Source organism: Naegleria lovaniensis, assembly GCF_003324165.1.
Source record: "Naegleria lovaniensis strain ATCC 30569 chromosome Unknown tig005, whole genome shotgun sequence".
NCBI classification, from domain to species: Eukaryota; Heterolobosea; class Eutetramitea; order Acrasida; family Naegleriidae; genus Naegleria; species Naegleria lovaniensis.
Window position 1 is genome coordinate 449,574 of NW_025407827.1, and position 18,154 is coordinate 467,727.

General features: G+C 35.4%; 4 protein-coding genes across 4 annotated transcripts; 1 reads left to right on the forward strand and 3 right to left on the reverse strand.

Annotated features, from left to right (window-relative positions):
* Window positions 1–135: 135 nt before the first annotated feature.
* Window positions 136–1,431, reverse strand: C9374_012572 (uncharacterized protein; the record flags this gene model as incomplete). Its single annotated transcript, XM_044688353.1, has 1 exon — window positions 136–1,431. The coding sequence occupies one exon, from the start codon at window positions 1,429–1,431 to the stop codon at window positions 136–138; it is 1,296 nt and encodes a 431-aa protein (XP_044554214.1).
* A 389-nt stretch (window positions 1,432–1,820) lies between these two features.
* Window positions 1,821–3,230, forward strand: C9374_012573 (uncharacterized protein; the record flags this gene model as incomplete). The annotated part of the gene is made up of 3 exons (XM_044688354.1): window positions 1,821–1,958; window positions 2,103–2,356; window positions 2,411–3,230. The coding sequence occupies 3 exons, from the start codon at window positions 1,821–1,823 to the stop codon at window positions 3,228–3,230; spliced, it is 1,212 nt and encodes a 403-aa protein (XP_044554215.1).
* Window positions 3,231–3,281: 51 nt separating this feature from the next.
* C9374_012574 (uncharacterized protein) lies at window positions 3,282–6,959 on the reverse strand (the record flags this gene model as incomplete). The annotated part of the gene is made up of 1 exon (XM_044688355.1): window positions 3,282–6,959. The coding sequence occupies one exon, from the start codon at window positions 6,957–6,959 to the stop codon at window positions 3,282–3,284; it is 3,678 nt and encodes a 1,225-aa protein (XP_044554216.1).
* A 20-nt stretch (window positions 6,960–6,979) lies between these two features.
* Window positions 6,980–17,844, reverse strand: C9374_012575 (uncharacterized protein; the record flags this gene model as incomplete). Its single annotated transcript, XM_044688356.1, has 2 exons — window positions 6,980–17,325; window positions 17,421–17,844. 2 exons carry the CDS (start codon window positions 17,842–17,844, stop codon window positions 6,980–6,982), a joined length of 10,770 nt encoding a protein of 3,589 aa, XP_044554217.1.
* Window positions 17,845–18,154: the final 310 nt, after the last annotated feature.

An 18,154-nucleotide genomic window follows, 5' to 3' on the forward strand; every position in this document is an offset into this window, starting at 1 on the left:
TGGAGGTGGAACAACCTCCTTGGAAAATGGTGTTGTATAATATGTTATAATTACGAATGTCATTCAACAATTGTTTGGTGCAGTAGTACTACTATCGTTTTTGGTAAATGTACAATAATCCCTCAAGATACATTCTTAATCATGTGTCAATCCAAATCCCTTACTCACTCTTTTAAAGAAAGTCTGTACTCGATCATGCCAATCGTAAGATTTGATATACTTTTGAATGTTCATTGGTTTGAAATTGGTGTACTTGTATTTGTAACAATATACTGGTGTTCTTGCTGTTGATTGAATATTCACAGTTGGTAAAGAGGATGGATCAGGTGAGAGTGTGCTTGTTGTTGTCGTTTTCATTGTCGTTGTTGGTTTCGTATCATCATTATAACCCTTGGCCACGTGGTGGTGATGGTCTTGAGTTGGATGAATATTTCCATCTACTGTCATGGTGATCATGACCTGATGATTGGATGAATCATCACGATTCATGGTAGTGTCATCATTGTGACTGTTATTTTGAGAGTTACCTTTGGAATTCTGATTAGAACTATTTAAACTCGTACTACTCGTCACGGTAGAATTAAATAATTTCTGAAATCTCTCAAAACCTTTATGTCTTCTCAATACTGATAATACTTGTTCAATGACAAATTTCTTTCCAAGATGTGTCTTGGTATCTATTGATTTGCCCATTCCATTAATGGATTGAATATGATCGGTAATGTATGAAATGATTTCATTTTCACAACAATTTACAGAGACACTACTGCAACTCATTAAAATTTCATTTTGTAAATCTTGTATGAGAACAGTATTGGTATTAAATTCTTCTCTTTGATCATAATATGAATGTTCCAAAGTTTCAAACGTGAAAAATAGTAAACTACTAATCATGACTACACAAGTAAAGGTAAATAAAAATAAATAAATAATTGAGAGAGAGGAATAGTGTTCATGTACATGCTCCAAATACATGGATTTTAATTTTCTGTAAATTTCATAAAATATAATGGGAAGAGTGAGTGTCAAAATTGGTAAAATAATAAAAATAATATCTAATCGATAATAGGATGGAATGTAAATGATCATGAATAAGAGTAATACACTTGCAATAACACATGAAATATATTTGAGAGATTGATCATCAGTATGGAGTGGATGATGAGAGAATTGAGAATCTGTGTTCAGTATTATACTCTTATCGGAAGATTGGACCATCATGATGGAATTATTCTGTTGTTGTTGCAGAGTACTTGTTAGGCTACTACGAGTTGTGGTGGTGGTGGTGTTATTGCTCATGTTGTTAGGAGAAGAGGTGGTGCTGTTGATCTTGTCTTGATTAGGTTGTGCACTTGATCCATGGTGATCGGATGCATTGTTGGTTGATGAAGAGGTTGTAGTTGGCGTGGGAGAAGTGTGTTCTTTGGCCATTTTTTGTGCATTGCATCCCGAACAAGATTTTGTTGAGAATGATCAATATGACCTCAGGCTCGATAGATCTTTTGAAGAACATCTCTCTGCAACGTTGAGTGAAACGATTCGATTACTATTCAATAATAATTTCACGTCGTGAAGGTCATGCTTTTGCAAAAGGAAACAATCCCTCATTGTAATTTTCATTTCAACTCTCTCCATTACGCAAAAATAAAAGCTTTGAACCGCTATTCTCTTTCTGCACGCACTAAGTTGCAATCAACCGCAAAGCCTTTAACACTAGAACAATCTCCGAGAGAGATTGATCCAAACAAGACCCTGATCGCACTAGTAGTGGTAGCCATACAACCTAACACTCTGTACCAAGAAGATATTCATCATCACCAATGAGCAGCAACAACCCAACAACATCCTCATCTCCTTCCGAGGTTGATGTTTTGAAACAAAAAGTTAAAGATTTAGAAAATGAAAATATAAAGCTTAAAGCTAAAATTGAGAAATTACAAAATGCCAATGCGAACATTGTACGTATCAATTTCATCATTTGAAAATTTTATATTTTGGTGATGACTTGCGGAATAACATGATGATCATCAATAATATTTTGTTCGGTGCAATGCCATTTGGTTCTTTGTGTTTCAAATTTGTATCTTTTTTTCCATATATAGCAATTACAAGTGGAAGAAGAGGAAGAATTGATAACAAACAAATTAATGAAAAAATTGAATCGATTGAAAAAAGAAAAGGAAACTTTGGCTCAACAAGTTGAAGAGGAAGAAGAGCTACTCACGAACACTCTCCAAAAACAATTAGAGAAACTATTACAAGAAAAAACATCGATTGAAAATCAATTGAAACAAGATAAGGAATATATTGTAACAAAATTACGAAAGCAATTAGAAGATGTATTATCTGAGAAATAGTAAGTAGTAGAAGCGAACCATGATGCCATTTTACCTCATTGAACTTGTCATAGTCAAATTGAAAAACAAATTGAAAAGGAAAGAAGTGAAGTTTTGAGTGGAGTTCAAACTATTTTACAAAATATCAAAACCGATCAATCCAACCAGGATGTTGTTCAGAAATTAATAGAACAAGTAGAAATATTGAATAGAGAACAACAAAGATTGGCTCATGACTCTGAAAAGTATAGACAAAAGAATCTTGCCTTGTTGAAAGAATATTCAAGATTGGAAAGTGAAAACTTTATTCTAGAACAAAAGATCCTTAGAGAAAAAGAGAAGAGAAAAGAAATTGAATCTCAAAAGTTGAAAGATGAATTTGATTTGGAAATTTCATCAGAAAGAGAATTCAACCAAACCATCAAAAACAAATCATTACCATTGGTCAATGATGTTGAGAGAAGTAGAAGATCGCATTCTCTTCCACCTTCCAGTCAACCTCCAGAGATTGCTTCACAACTTGGTATTAATCTCTCTCAACAACAATTACCACATGTGACCAGTCCATTGAGAGGATCAAGTCTTACTCCAAGAGGAAACAGTGTCAGTAACATTGAGCCATATATTTCACCAAGAAAACCAAGTTTTTCTCCTTCAAAAACTGTTCATGGAATACCTATTCCAGGTCAGTCGACTGATCATCAATTGAGTGGACTTTCTTCATCACTACCAACGCATAATTACCTGATGGGATCAAGCTTTGCTGAGAGATTAAGCCAAATTGATCCTTATCAAACGAACAGAGCCATGTACAGTACTTCACCACGACTTGGATCGGCCTCACCTGCTCAAGGTCGGAACATTGAATTTGTAAGACAATCACCTAGACGTTAGAGTTGCAAGACTTTGCTGTATTGTAAATAAAAAAGCAATCACAATGATTTATTAATCTTGCAGAATGAGTGCAGTTCCTCTCTTTGTGAAATGATCCGACAGGGTCAGTACATTGCCGAGTGGGTTGGACTTGTCGTATTGCTTCTCGTCGGCAAGTTGGGCGTTAATGAACACGGGAGAAGTGAGTGGTACACTTTGCTGTTTGATCTTCAAATCAATAAATGTAACGAGTCCACTGTGAGGAATTCTTGGATTGCCTGCTCTCACTGGACAATAGTAGAGTGGGGCTTTAAAGTAAGCATTCGGATTCGAGTACTTTTTGAGTTCGTCCTGAGGTACAGCTCTTAATTGCAACACTGGTAATTCACATCGTAGTTGATGAGGTTTTTGCTCGACCAGACTATTCGAAGAAAGTTCCCATCCAGCACCTTCCAACCAAAGTCCATACACATAAACACCATCTTTGGCACTCTCATGGATGCTATGAACATCCTTAGAAACAAATTGATATTCAAAGTCCAGTTTGTCAATCGATTTGTCTACATCATTGAATCTTCGAGCAGCTATTTGTTTCACAGCTGTCAAGAAACCAACAGGATGAGTAAACGCAGATAACCAAAAGATGTGAGGTTCCTTATTGGAGAGTGCCCATTTTGAAAAGAATTCAACTCTCTTACACAAATCATGAATCCAAGAAGAAAGTGGTTTTGTTGTTGGATACACTGAAAGCCATTCCACAGGTACTTTTCCTTTCTTAATATATGAGAAGGTATTTTCCAATTCCTTGTCCATGATAGAACTTCCTTTGAGTGCAACCAATAAACGAGATAAATGACTTGTCACGGTACAAAGTAATGAATTGTATCGTTCACATTCTTGTAATAACACAATCACTAATGGTTGATCCGTATTGATCACCTTTGAAGTGTCAATACATTCAGGAAGTTGAGAGAGAATGTCATGAATGCCTTGAATCACTTGTTGTTCCTTTGCAAAGTGTAAACTTGTATGCATTGTATTCCAAGTCATGGCTAATAATCCATCAAGTAGAGATTTTGCTCTTTCAATTTGACTTGTAATAAATGCATTAGGGTTTTGACCAAATGCTCCATGAGAATCACTTTGAGGTAAACCCTCACGAATATATTTCAAGTAGGCAGAATGATCAAGAGTTGGATCTAAATTATTCAAAGCAGTAATATTGGTATTGGTATTGGCATTGGATTTGTTTTGACCTGAAGAATTCATCATGATTGAATATTTCGAGAGAATATTCTTTCCAGGAACTAAATATCGATCATCTGTGATTGATAATGGATAATCATTCATATCGATCAGTAATTCATTGAAACATTGTCGTGCATAAATGTCTAATAATTTTCGATCTACTTCATCGGTCACATGTCCACCATAACAAACATTGACAATCATGTATCTGAAGGCTTCAAAAGAGAATGATGATTTGTTTGGTGTGTTACTATTGCCATTACTACTATTGCCATTACTACTATTACTACACATATTCTTCAATACTTTAAGAGCAGCTTCAAAATCAGAATCATTAAAATCATAATGATGATTCCAACCCAAATTTCCAAACTTTTCTCTCTCTATTAATATACTATGGAAATAAGTGAGTGCAAAGAATACTTTACGATACTCAATACTCAACATGGTAGCATCTTGTGCAAATTGTTGAGGAGATGTTAATTTAAATAATCTTGTCATATTTCCAACAAGTCCACTTGGAGATTCACTCACAACCTTGGTCGATCGATGAAGAAGACTAATTGGGAATTGAGAGTGAGGCTTACTTGATAACCAAAGTCTAAAGTTTGGATGAACATGAATTCTTGAACTGGTCATAATACCATAATTAGTATTATTGGTATTATTACCACTACTATTACTAGTATTATTGGTATTACCACTAGTACTACCACTATTATTATTACTATTATTACCACTACCAACTGAATCATCCATTTGTTGATGATCTCTCCGAAGTAAACTCTCTAAACGTTCATCCAATTTCGAAAGCCAATTCACAATCAAATGACAATTTGCTAAAAAGATCCATTCTCCATTTCTCACTGCCTTTGAAATTGCATCTTGAACACAATGTTCTTGACCTCTTCCCAATGAAAAGACATTCATTTTGATGGATTTTTCATTGGCTAGTTTTGTAATTTGTTCTTGTGGATTCACATTCGATGCCAATAGGAATACAATAGGAGTGTAAGGATCTGAATCATTTTCATACACGGATGAAATATCGAGTGGAGGTGGTTTGATGTACTTGTCTGAACCCATTCTCAAAACAATAAATGATTTGATCATGTGAATGAGACGATCAGGTCTGACACATCGCACAATGAGCATTTTAGTCCAATCATCAATCTTGGTTTGCCATTCGGATGGAACATGTTCATTCTCGGGATGATCGGAAAGATACCACACTCTCCAATCTTCACTTTCTTCTTCAAAGGATCTTGCAATACCATGGAAGAAGGGAACTCTTTGATCGAGATCGGAAATGGCTTGCCATGCATGTTGAGGTAACCAATGTTTACATGGATTGTTGTTGTTGTTGGAAGAGTAGTAGAGACTTGTATCCGTGTTGTTGTTGTTGTTGTTGTGGTTCATAGTAGTACCATTACCACTACTATTGGAACTATTACTACTGCTAGCCAGTACTGTAGTGGTCGTATTGTTGTTGTTGTTACTACCACTACCACTACTACCACTACTACCACTACTATTGGTAGTACTACTATTGGAACTACTATTACTACTACCTCCCATGAAAACTACTCCATGATGACTCAAAGAATCCATAACATAACCCTTCAAGAAAAAGTCATATTCTTCCGAGTTCAACTTTCCTTCACTTTGCAATAACTTGACACATAAATGGAAAATGAATAGTAATTTGTGTTTCTCAAACAGTCCTTGACAAGTCTTTTTGTAAAATTCATAGGTATGAAATTCATTCAACATTTCAATACGTTGTTGAATTTGTTGATCGGATCTTCCTTTTGGTTTTGGACTATTTTCAATACTCTTTTTAAATAATTCAATATAGGATTCTAAGGAATGTTGATACATGACATTAATATTACTCAAATCATAGAGAGCAAAATAGAGAATTGATGCTCTGGTCGCTGCATCTCGGTATTGATTACGAGCATGATCAATTTTCTTTTCATTTTCTTGTGAAATTTCAAGTCGACCAGTCACTTCTTCACTTGTCTTTTTAGATTGTTGAAGATTGGAAATTAAGGTTTCATTTTCTAAGAGTTCTTCACTTTGATCACTTGTGAGTGCTTGTAGAATTTCATTTTGTAAAATTTCAAGTTGCTTATTGGCACTAGCCACAGAGATCATGGTGGACGTTTTTTGTTCTTCAAGTTCTGGTTTTTCCTTTCGCACTAAAATGGCAAGTAATTGTTCTTCCAAGCCATGTGTCGTGACTGAGAAGTTAATAATGGACAATGAAGAGGCAATTTCTGGAGAATATTTTGGATTGGACAATTTTGTAGTCAAGAATAATTTAAAGTTTGGATGGTAATCGACGAGCTTGTCTCCGAGTCTGATCAATGATCTTCCCGATCGAATTTCAATGGATTGATGAATAACGTCATTCAGAGCAGGATCAATATCTTCTAAAATATCTTCAATCAACATGGGTGTACCAGTTTTCAATGCAACTTCAAGCAATTTCATCATTTTTGGATCCTTGAGAGTGGTTACAAAGAGTTTTGCAACATGTTCCAAATTGTTGTTGTTCTTATTCTTATCATGTTCCAAATTGTTGTTGTGTTCTTATTCTTATCATAGTCCAAATTGTTGTTGTTCTTATTCTTATCATAGTCATATAATTTTTTAAGCCAATTCTTTGCTTGTCCTTGAGGATCAATCATTAACGAGTGTTTTCTTCCATTCATCACGAGAACACCATTTTGAATTGAGAAAGTGTCGACTGGTAATCCATGCGTGGTCCAATCACGAACCGTTGTTGATTTGGAAAGTACTTTTTCAATGGCAAAATCTAAACTCACAGAAAAACCATGATCCACAATTTCTCTCGTCCAATAAGAGACGAGTTCATTTCGATACAAGGGTGTGAACGGACCAGCATAACTTGTAAATGCACAAGTTAATAAAACATCTCCAATCAAGTTTTTAAGAGCATTCTTATATCTTTGAATGGTCATGAGCCATCTTCCCTTCTCTCTTTCCAAAGCACTGGTCATTTCTTTTGCACGTGTTAACTTGCGCTCCGTTTCATAGAGTTGCTTTTCAATGAGTTTCTTTTCAGTATTGGTGACTTCGTATTGTTTACCAAGTTCTTGAAGTTCCTTTTCAAATTCTTTCAAAGCAAGTGTTGTCTTTTCCAATTTCAATTGATATTCTTGTGCTGCTTTTTCTGCCTTTTCGAGGGCTTCTCGTTTTGGTTTTACATTTAAATAGACACGACCATATCTTTCAATAGCAATGGCCCACTTTGCAAGTCCTACGACAGCTCCAGAGGCAGCTTCAATCTTCTCAAGATTGGTCAAATCATACTTTTCAATAGCATTATGAATACTGTTCAACAATCGTTCAGTCATTTCAGTCTTTGGATATTCCACAAGAGAATTCAAAAATTTGAGTGGATTCGACATTTGATTTTTGATGGCTTCCCAATTGGATTCTGATTTCTTCAAGATGATCATAATGACATTGAATACATTCAATACTTCAGGAGCAGGATTGGTATACTTCTTAATTTCATAAATATCATTGGCTTGAATGGATTTGAGAGCTTCTTCAGCACTTTCAAGAAGAGGTTCAACTTCACTCAATTGTTTTCTACTTTGTTCTGAGAGCTTGTTGGCTTTTTCTGTTTCACTTTCAATTTGAGATTTTTCAACACTAATTTGACCTCGAATGTTATTACACTCGGTTTGCCTTCCAACAATATGATCCATCAAGTTATCACACTTCTTCTTCTTTTCATCAACTTCTTTGTGTTGTTTATCGAGTTGAATGGTCATCTTCTTGATGGCTTGATTGGTATTTTCAAGTGTTCGAACTCCTCTCTCATTGTCTTCAACAGCTTTGGCAAATTCTCTTCTCTTTTCTTCTAATAGAATACAAAATTCAGTAACAAAACTTAAATAATGAGATGGAGTTACATAATAAAGTCTTTGTGTTTCAATTTTCATCTTTTCGGAGGTCGTCTTGACATGTGTATGTACTTTGAAAAATACTTCAGAAATGGAATCTAATAGAGCTTTCTGTTGCTCGTGTGGTTTGTTCAAAGATGGAGAGGATGGTCTTGATTTGCTCACTGATGATGATTCAGAAGATTCTTTTTGAATCCATTGATCGAGTGAAGGAATCATTTCTGAAAGGAATGAATTGGCAACTTCTCGGAGAGCAGATTCTGGCCAATCGCTGTACCAATCAAAGGTCGAGTATTTGGTAAAGGCTGGATACATTCTAATTCTTTGTTTGAATAATTTACCAACAGGACTCATACATGTTACAACATGAATGTGATTTCTAACCTTTTCAATGAAATATTGATACACCTCTTCTACTAAATCATTACATCCACTAATAATAGCTTCCTTCTTACAAGTTTCATAAATGTTTTGAATTTCTTCTCCAGTGAAGAGATTTGGAACTTCTCCAGTGCTTAAAATACTATTCAAATGTTCAAGCATGACATGGTCAGTCATTCCCGAGTCTGAGAATAACAAGACAATATCTTTACCCTTTAGACCTGCTTCCCAATAAATATCTTTCAAACGATCTTGGAATTCTTTTACACCAAAGGTTGTTGAAGATGTAAATTCTACTAATTTGTAACCCAAAGTAAAGCATACTAATTTAGTTAGACTTTGTCTTCCACTACCACCAATGCCAATCAATAAGGCATTTCCTCGATGTTGTTTTAGAATTCTATAAAGTCTGCACAAATGTTCAATAGCATCATTAAATAATACCATCTTCATTGGTGCTTCATTGGACTTTTCATTGTATTCAGCAAGAGTTGCTTCAATTTCCATTCTCAAAGCATCCATAGAGGCCATTTCAACATAACTTTCTCTGAACAGCTCTCCGAACAATGTTGGTTTATAGACACCATCACTGTCTTGGAAGTCTTGAGTGGAAATGACTGTTGGTGGTGCTGAATATTCTCCATTGTTGGGTAAAGTTGAAGATGGAGCACAAGAGGATGCAATTTCATCATAGACTCCACTATACAAACGTTTCCATTTGTATCCAAACACATCACCAAGTTGTTCTCCAACCTTATCTCTGAACCATTTGCGATCTTCATCCACACAAAGACGATCATGGAATACACGATAACATTCGTGAACCCAAAGTCGAAGTGTTTGTTCTTTGCTATCCAATGATTCATGATCAGCAACAAGGAGACCTTGGAATACTTTTGATAAATCGCGAAGATTGAACGAGTAATGAATTTTCTTTGGAGTTGGTAATAGAACGGAAGAAACTGCCTTATAGAGTCCAATCGTAGCATGAGTCAATTCTTCACTGAGTGTTTTCACTTCTTCCAATTTTTCTAATCTCTGACTCAGAAGAGTGCTATAAATTCGATTCAATTGGACATCACTTGGAGCCGTAATGTTGAGTACATGAAATCTTGATAATAATCGATTGGAAATTTCGGATCTTCCTCCACCCACAGGTCCCATGGCAGCCAACACTTGAACTTTTTTCAATTTTTTCACTGTATTCTTGGTACGATCATACCAAAATCCATAATCAAGATATTGACGAATCAATTCTAATGGCGCTTGAGAACCATAGTCATCTTTGGCAGGCATGTTGAAATCATCTGCAAAAAGAATCATGTTCTTTCCTGCATACGGTGTATAGGTATCTAATGATTTTTCAACCTTTGATTCAACAAGTTTTTGAAGTGTGGATGACTCGGTTCGAGCACAGAATGAAATGGCACATGTGGTATATTGTCGTTCATCAAATTGTGAGAGTGTGTTTTGAATTTGAAGAGTTTTTCCAACACCTGGCATTCCAGTAACGAGTACTTGTTGATTCACTTTCAACAAGGATTGAATAATGAATGAATTTCTCACAGTGTCAATGGTTGGAACAATTAATTTGTGGAAAGGAGTATTGGCATGCATTTTCCATGAAGTATTCACACGTTCATTCCATGGTTTCCATAATTTGCTCTTTGGATCAATAAAGTATTCATAGACAGTATCAGAACTTGGGAATTGAGGATCGTATTCTCTGAAAATAATATCCATCTTCTTTCTTCCTTCATCATCTACAGAAGCACCAATGGTCCAAATTAAACAAAACACAAGATACTTCTTAATGAGATCGAGATACAACTCTTGATCATTGGGATCAAGCCCATTTTCTACAGTAGCAAGAGCATCAAACATGGAACAAAAGGACTTGACTGCATGAATATCTGATAAATGAATGAGTTCGGTTTGACGATTTTTCTCATCCAATGTTCTTTGAATGTAATTCTTTTCAAACAACAGTCCATTCAAAAATTCTGTAATCATATCGGGAGAAGGATAACCAATCTTTTCTTCATATCTTCTTCGTGAAAGTAACCAACTTTTCACGATGGGTTGCCAACCAAGTTCATTGGCATTAAAGAAGACCATTCCGCATCGACTAATCGTAGCAGGTGAAGCAAAGGTAACCTCCGAAACCTCAAAAATGAGATTCACATTCGGAGTGAGTGCAATTCGATCACCACTAATTAAGGTCAACAATTTCGTATTGTCCAGCAGAGTGTTCATGGACTCGACCCAAAGCGTATCGACAGGACCATCAAAAATAATCCAATGGTGTTTGTTTTCTTTGGTCTGATCTTTAACAGCTTCTCGAAGTATGGTTGAGAATACTCCATCTCTCCAATCTCGGCTCTTGTCATAATTTCCATAAAGTTCATCATGGCTGAGAGACTTGGGGTTGATCACATACTCTTTGATTTCACTCTTAAATGCCTTTGAAATGGATGTTTGTAAAGTCTTCCAAGTGGTGGACTTGCCCGAGCATGTATCACCAATGAGCATGACGCCATGTCTTTCAGCAAGTGTTTCCTCTAGTTGGATACACTTATTAATGATATAGTTTGAAACTTGATAATTTTGCTCTAACAAGCATTGAGTGATCGTGTCGGATAAGAGTTGATTGGATGATTCAAGATATTCCTTATTGGAGAATAAATCTCTTAAAATTGAATCAAATATTGGAATATCTTCGGGCTTGAGTTTTGGAAGATTCATACTTCGACATGCCATCATGATTATAATTTCCTCATCTTCACTCATTTGATTTCTTCGTAGCTCTCCTGCTGCATTCAATAAGGATGAAATACTTCTCAAACCAAAGTCGTAGTGTGGTTGTTTCGATAATTGCTCTCCAAGTAGATTGTAAACGGTAATAATCTTTTTAGAAAGAGATTGAGTTTCTTTAAATCCCTGTGAATAAAGTTTGATTTCACAAATTTGTAAAGCATCAGGTACCATCATGGATACTGGTCTAAGGAGTACCTTCAAATTATCAGGAAGTTGAGACCGACCCAAATAGTTTGGATTCATGGTCACAAAAATACCACAGGTTGGATTGATTCGAATGTCATTGCCTTCAAAAATGAAACTATCCACTCCCATAGACACTGCATTTAAAATTTGAAGAATTTGTTGAGCCACAATGGATAGTACATCCAATTCCAATCGATTGAACTCATCGAAACAAGACCATGAACCACTTTGTACAATTCCTGAGAATGTTTTTCCAATGGATTGATAATCGAATCGATCGGAACAGTTCAGAATGAGTGTATGTTTTCCGATCGATTTTGCCAAATCCTTCACAGACTCTGTTTTACCTGTACCTGCTGGACCAGAGGTACATCCACCCTTCTTTAACTGAAGTGCAGTAGTGAGAGCAAGGAAGCATCGTTCAGTCAAAGGTGTAATGACCAATCTACTGCAGTTTCCAATGTATTCATATCCATAATCAATTTCAGTAGTGTTTTGTTTGATGATACACCCATCTTTCTCTTCATCCCATTCATATCGAATTTGTTTCAACCATTCAAAATCATCCGATGAGGTTACTTTTGCCTTGATCAATCGATCAATTACATCTCTTGAATGAATTTCAAGTGTAATCAATGAAATGATCTTCATTCGATCGAGACCTTTCATATCCTTACTTAGAGAGCTATAACTATTCAAGTACTCTAACCATTCTGCTCTAATTCTTACTTTCATTTCTTTAAGAATCTTGGCTGGTTCTTTTTGTTTAGAAAGTACATTGTAAATCTTTTTAGTCCAAAATAATTGAGAGGCAACATGAGTCAATTGACCAGGCCATTCCTTAATCCAAGACTCTCTTGATGATTCTTGTGAATAGTTTTTCAAGGCAGAGAAACACTTCAATATTCCTCTCTTAATAGTTGCTTTCATGGAAGACTCTACTTGAGAAAGCCACTTCTCAACATTGCCCTCTAATGGAACAGGATGATTAAATTCAATTTGTTCACCTTCCTTGCTCATGAAGCTTTTAGCGAAAAACCCAAATTGTCTAGAATCACTTGACTTTTCAATTTTAAGATATTTGATACCTTCAAATAGGTTAGATAAATGTCTTTGCATGGCGTTTGGATCTTTGCTTTGACCCAAGATTTGAAGTAGATCATCGTCAGACAAGAAATAAAACCTTGGAAATTCTTGACGTTTCAACTCCAAATATCCATCAAGCTGCTTTTGAATTTGTTCTAATTTTGCATTCATTTCTGTGAGTAAAATATTAATACCATCCCTCTTGGCAATTGCAACAATTCCCTTGTTATCACTGAGAGATTTCATTAAATTCTTCCAACTTGAGTTGACAGATTTGAATACTCCAAACTCATTGTGTAATTGTTTTTGAATATCTTCCACGTCGAAAATGTTGAGCAAATATATCCATTGTCTTTGTACCAATATGAGTAGATCAATCACTTCATTAATTTTAGCAAGCGTTTCCTCCCAGAATTTTACGTCGCTTTGGAATGAAGTAATAAATGGATTAAGTTTCATACTTCCCAATGATGCAACATTGTCATCTAAATTCATATAAATATTTTCAACTGATTGAAGCTTGAAATAAATCTCCTTATATGGTACAATGTCAAGAGTGGTGTTGGACCAAATATCACTAATCTTCTTAATTTCTTTCTCAATAAGTAGTTCTTGGCTAGCTCTATGAGAAATGGTAGAAATGTCGTCCACATAATTTTCCAAACTAAGTTTGAAAATTTTCTCAAAGTTAAAGTCTTTGGAGTTTTCTTCAAAATCTTGTTTGATAATATCTTTTAGTTCATTCCAATGACGTCTTCGCATTGCTGGATTCTTAAGTTCTTGTACCAATGGTAATACCTTGGAGATTAGCTTTAACTTGTCAACAAGTGTATTGTAAACTCCCCAGTCTTTCACTTCTCGACCCATGGCTGTTAATTTTGAAGTTAATCCAGAGGCAACATTTTCCATTTCTTCAATGTTCAATTTTGTGAAAGGCATAACTTTCCATTCGTCATAGGTTTTGTCCCATTCATTTTTGATGATCCAGACTTTTTCTAGAGACTCAATATTCTTGGAAACATCCTTAATTTCCTTATATTGTTGAGGTTGCATATTAAATATTCTAAGGCCGTTCTTAAGTTTCTCCTCTTCTTTCTTTTTCATTTCCACTTTTTCTCTAAATGCGTCTAGAACTGCCTTGGCATCTTTAAAAGTGTACTGAGATGAAAATGGTGCCGAGTTCTCAAATTCAGCCTTAAGCTGCAAGAGTGTGTTTGCAAAGATATCTACATTTGCTCTCAGTTTCATACGGAACGTTTCTTTTTGGTTTTCTAGCTCTCCTTTAGCTTTTTCAATCAACTCTTCGAATCTATTACTGTTTTCTGTGAGCATATCTAGGTTCTCCTGTTCGCTTTCATCAATTTTCACATCATAATTACGAAGTAGTTCATATTGGTCGTACAAGGGAGAGAAACCAGCCTTCTTCTTTGGATATTCGGTTTCCATTCTTGAAACCAACTCCATTTTCTTTTCCAAAGTCTCCAAATTTTTTGGTTCTTCTCTTAACAACTTTCCATTCTTTTCGAATAACTCATAATTCTTATCTAATTCCTTCTTGGAGTTGGTATGAAGAAGATCTAGCAGCTTGGATTGCCATAAATTACATTCCATAAATAAGGTCTGTTTGAGTGGCATAAAATCGAGTTGTAAATATCCAATGTACATGGTAGGATCTTTGTTTTGAATATCTTGATGATATTGCTTATACTTTTCAATTTCCTGTTCAAAAGATTTGGCAGTACGGTTATGAGGGATACCAAATCTTCTGATAAAGTTGTCCTTATCAACACTCCAAATAATTTTGAAAGCGTCTTTCCATTCGTTGAGATTATCTGTAACTCTGGAAGTAATTGCATCCATTCCTTCCATAATAGAGACAATCGATTTGATAATGTCTGGATCAATTTCAATGTTCTTATCATAGTAATTAGTGGATCCTTCTTCAGGAACGAATAAATGAGGATCAATCTTGTCATCTTCTAACTCTGGTCGTTCCTTACGAACTTGTTCCAGCAACATTCCCTTGAGTACATTCTTCAATCTCGGAACAATGGTAACGACTTTGGTTGTTTCACCGTTGACACCTGTTACCATGGTCATTAATTCCTTAATATTCGGAGTTAAACCTGGATTCACTTCATCTTCATTTTCCTCTTTCAAATCAACTCTCACCAGGAAGAGAGGATTTCTATTTAATCCTCCATTTCCTTCAGTAGTTTTATCTGAATCAATTCCGTTGATGGAGTTGAGAAGTCTTTGTAACGATCTTTTAACCGTTAATCGAAGCGATTGATCAATTTTTCTTTCAACATGATCCACAAATGACCACCATTCTTCAAAAATATCATTTCCTGCAGTATTAAAATAGCTGTATAACTTGACCATTCTAGAAACGATATTTTCATGGCATCGAACCAGCTCTTCCTTAACAATTTTTCGGTAAGTCTCTTGTTCTCTCTCAAATTCGTTTGATTCACCATCATAGACTTTCTTATTTTCAATCTTGATCAGCAGAGTGTCTGCCATTTTCTTGCAATTGAGGTAAATTTGAGTAACATTCGTTTTAAAGTCAGTAATGATATCCTTCACCTCTTTACATTTCTTTCTTGATTCTGAAATGAAATGTTCGTTGTGCATTTTTAATGTCCATCCTAGCGTATGCAATCCAGGAAGTATTTGTTTGTCAATTTCCTTAATATATCTCACAAACAACCTGGCTTCTTGTTCTGAAAGACAAGATACAATGGTATTATAATCCCTAGCTACGAGCATTACGTTCTCTCTGTACAGACGCATCTTATCTGCATAGCAGTAGAGTTCCAATGCTTGGGCATTGATGTCAAAATTGGAAAATCTTTGCCAATATTTAACCTCCTCAAAAATGTTTAAGAGACTAGGATCAAAATTCACCGATAAAAGTCCGTCTCTTTTGGTTAACAGAGGTATTTCTAGTTTCAAATGTAATTCAGAACCTTGAAATGAATGACTCCATGCCTCAAACATGGAAAGTATATGCTTTTCTAGGTTTGAATAAACTTGTTGGTATTTCTTGTCTACCTCCAAGTGTTCTTTTGTTCTCGTCAAAAAGTGAGCACGATCCAAGATTGCCTTGTCTCTCTTAATTCTATCTTGTAATCTCTTTGCCCAAAGTGCTGATCCAGAGTATGAAGGATAAATAAATGGTATTGGTGGATTTTTTCTGTTGAGCTCAAAAATCTTTTGTACATCTTCTAATTCTTTGATGAATTTGAGACAAATAAGTTGAGTTTTAGAATCAATACTTCGTCTAATAGATTCTCTCTTAGCTAAATACGAAAATGCCTCTAGCAATTCAATACCGTTTTGTATATCTGTAACAGTTTCGAATGCATTGGTAATTATTGTGTGCATCATAGTTTCCAAATCCTTGATACCATTCTTAAATTTCTTGTAATCATCGTGCCAATTTGTAGATTTTACATCAAGTATTGGATATTTGAGATTGCTCAAGTCATTAATTAGCTTTTGGAAAGAGATTCTAATATCTACGAGACTTTTTGTTATTTCAGGTCCTCTAGTTCCGCCAAAGTTAGGGAGTCCGTTAGTGCTGTTGTCTGTTGACACAGAAAAACAACCAAATTGTAATTGAGCTTCACAAACTTCCAATAATTCGCCACATCTTACAACAAAAGCGTCAATTTCCGAGAAAACGCTGCTCTTGTCATAATTAAACCCTTCTACATCACTCTCATCGAGACACAATCTCTTCCAAAACTCTCCGGCTCTAATGCTTTGATTCAATGTCTCCATACACTTCTCGACATTTCCATTAAAAATATTGGTCAGCGATATTTTACCTGTACAGATGTGTATTATTTCATTGCTAATCTTCTTCAATAATCCAGAAATTCTTTCGGATGTGTTATAGCTATTAGAATTTGCGTTGATTAATTGGACAGTCCACAAAATTTCTGGAACAATATCTATAATTTGAGATGGCTCGCAAGAGGCTAACCGTTCACAAGGTTCCTGAAGTGCTCTCAGAAATTTCAAGTTATCCAATGCTTCATCAGACCCTTTTTGAATTTCTGTTGAAAGCTTTTCAAAGGTGTTGAGATATGAAGATCCCGAAAGCACGGTTACTATTTTTTGAACGTCTTCTCTTTGGATTTGTTTTTTGATATTTATCAAATCGTCTGCTCTTGATCGCCAATATTCAATTTCCGAGAGAGGTCGAGCATTGTCTCCATGCTCTCCATACGAATCTTTTTCGCTAACCACTTCTTTAATTTGAGTGGTCCAATGCATCAAGGCAGCCTCTAATCTTTGAACGAGGTCTTTTTGATTCTTTGCATTTTCAATATCAATTTCCTCAATAGGAACGTAGAGGACAGTGGAGCCTTTCGATCTGTGATACGTTTCAGTAAGATAGGCCATGAATTTATGAAGTTGAGAGAGAAAATCCTTTTGAAGACCTATACGACGACGAGTGTTAGTCAAGTGCATATAAATACGACGAGTGTTAGTATACGAGTGTAAGTCCCGAGTCAGGTGAACTCATGTTACTTACTTTCAGGCCAATTAGTTTTACATTCAATCAAATCTGGTGAAAAGTAGTTCTTCATTAGGCTCAGAAAATCACCGAGTAGTTCTTGGGTCAAAATTCCAAAGGACATGACACTGGAAATGTTGTCAAGCGTTATCTTTTCTCCTTCCGAAGAATCTTTCAAAAAGAATAATAGTAACTCCCATGATCCCTTCTTTGCTTGCTCATAATTCATTGTTGTTATATATTGATTGTTATTTACAAACGCAAACAAAATTTGATTTTCCTCATGCAACAGAAAGTCTGATGCTGTTTTTTGATTATCCGATGTCCATTTCAGAGACATTTCTTTTGATTTTGCTAACTTGTCTTGAATCACACCTTTGATCCATGTGATGCAGTGTTGATCCACTAACAAGTCATTTCCGCTTTGTGAGGGTGAATACATTTTTTTGTAGTTCGTTGGTGCAATTTTTTGGCGGTTTTGTATTGAGTGTGAGGTTGAAAGATCAATAGTCGTTTTGACAATTTCCAATATTATAACCACTTGGAATTGAAAGAATAACAGCATTCAAGAGAGATGGCAGCGTTGTTTTTCATCAACTGGTTCAGAGTATCTACTGTTCAGGCAACAATCGTTAGTGAAAATTTGGCGCTCAAACTGTTGGAATGGATTTGTTGAAAAAAGAAACTCCAATGAATAGGACCAATAAGCGAATTTATGCTCCAACATATACAAGATCAATATATATGGCTCT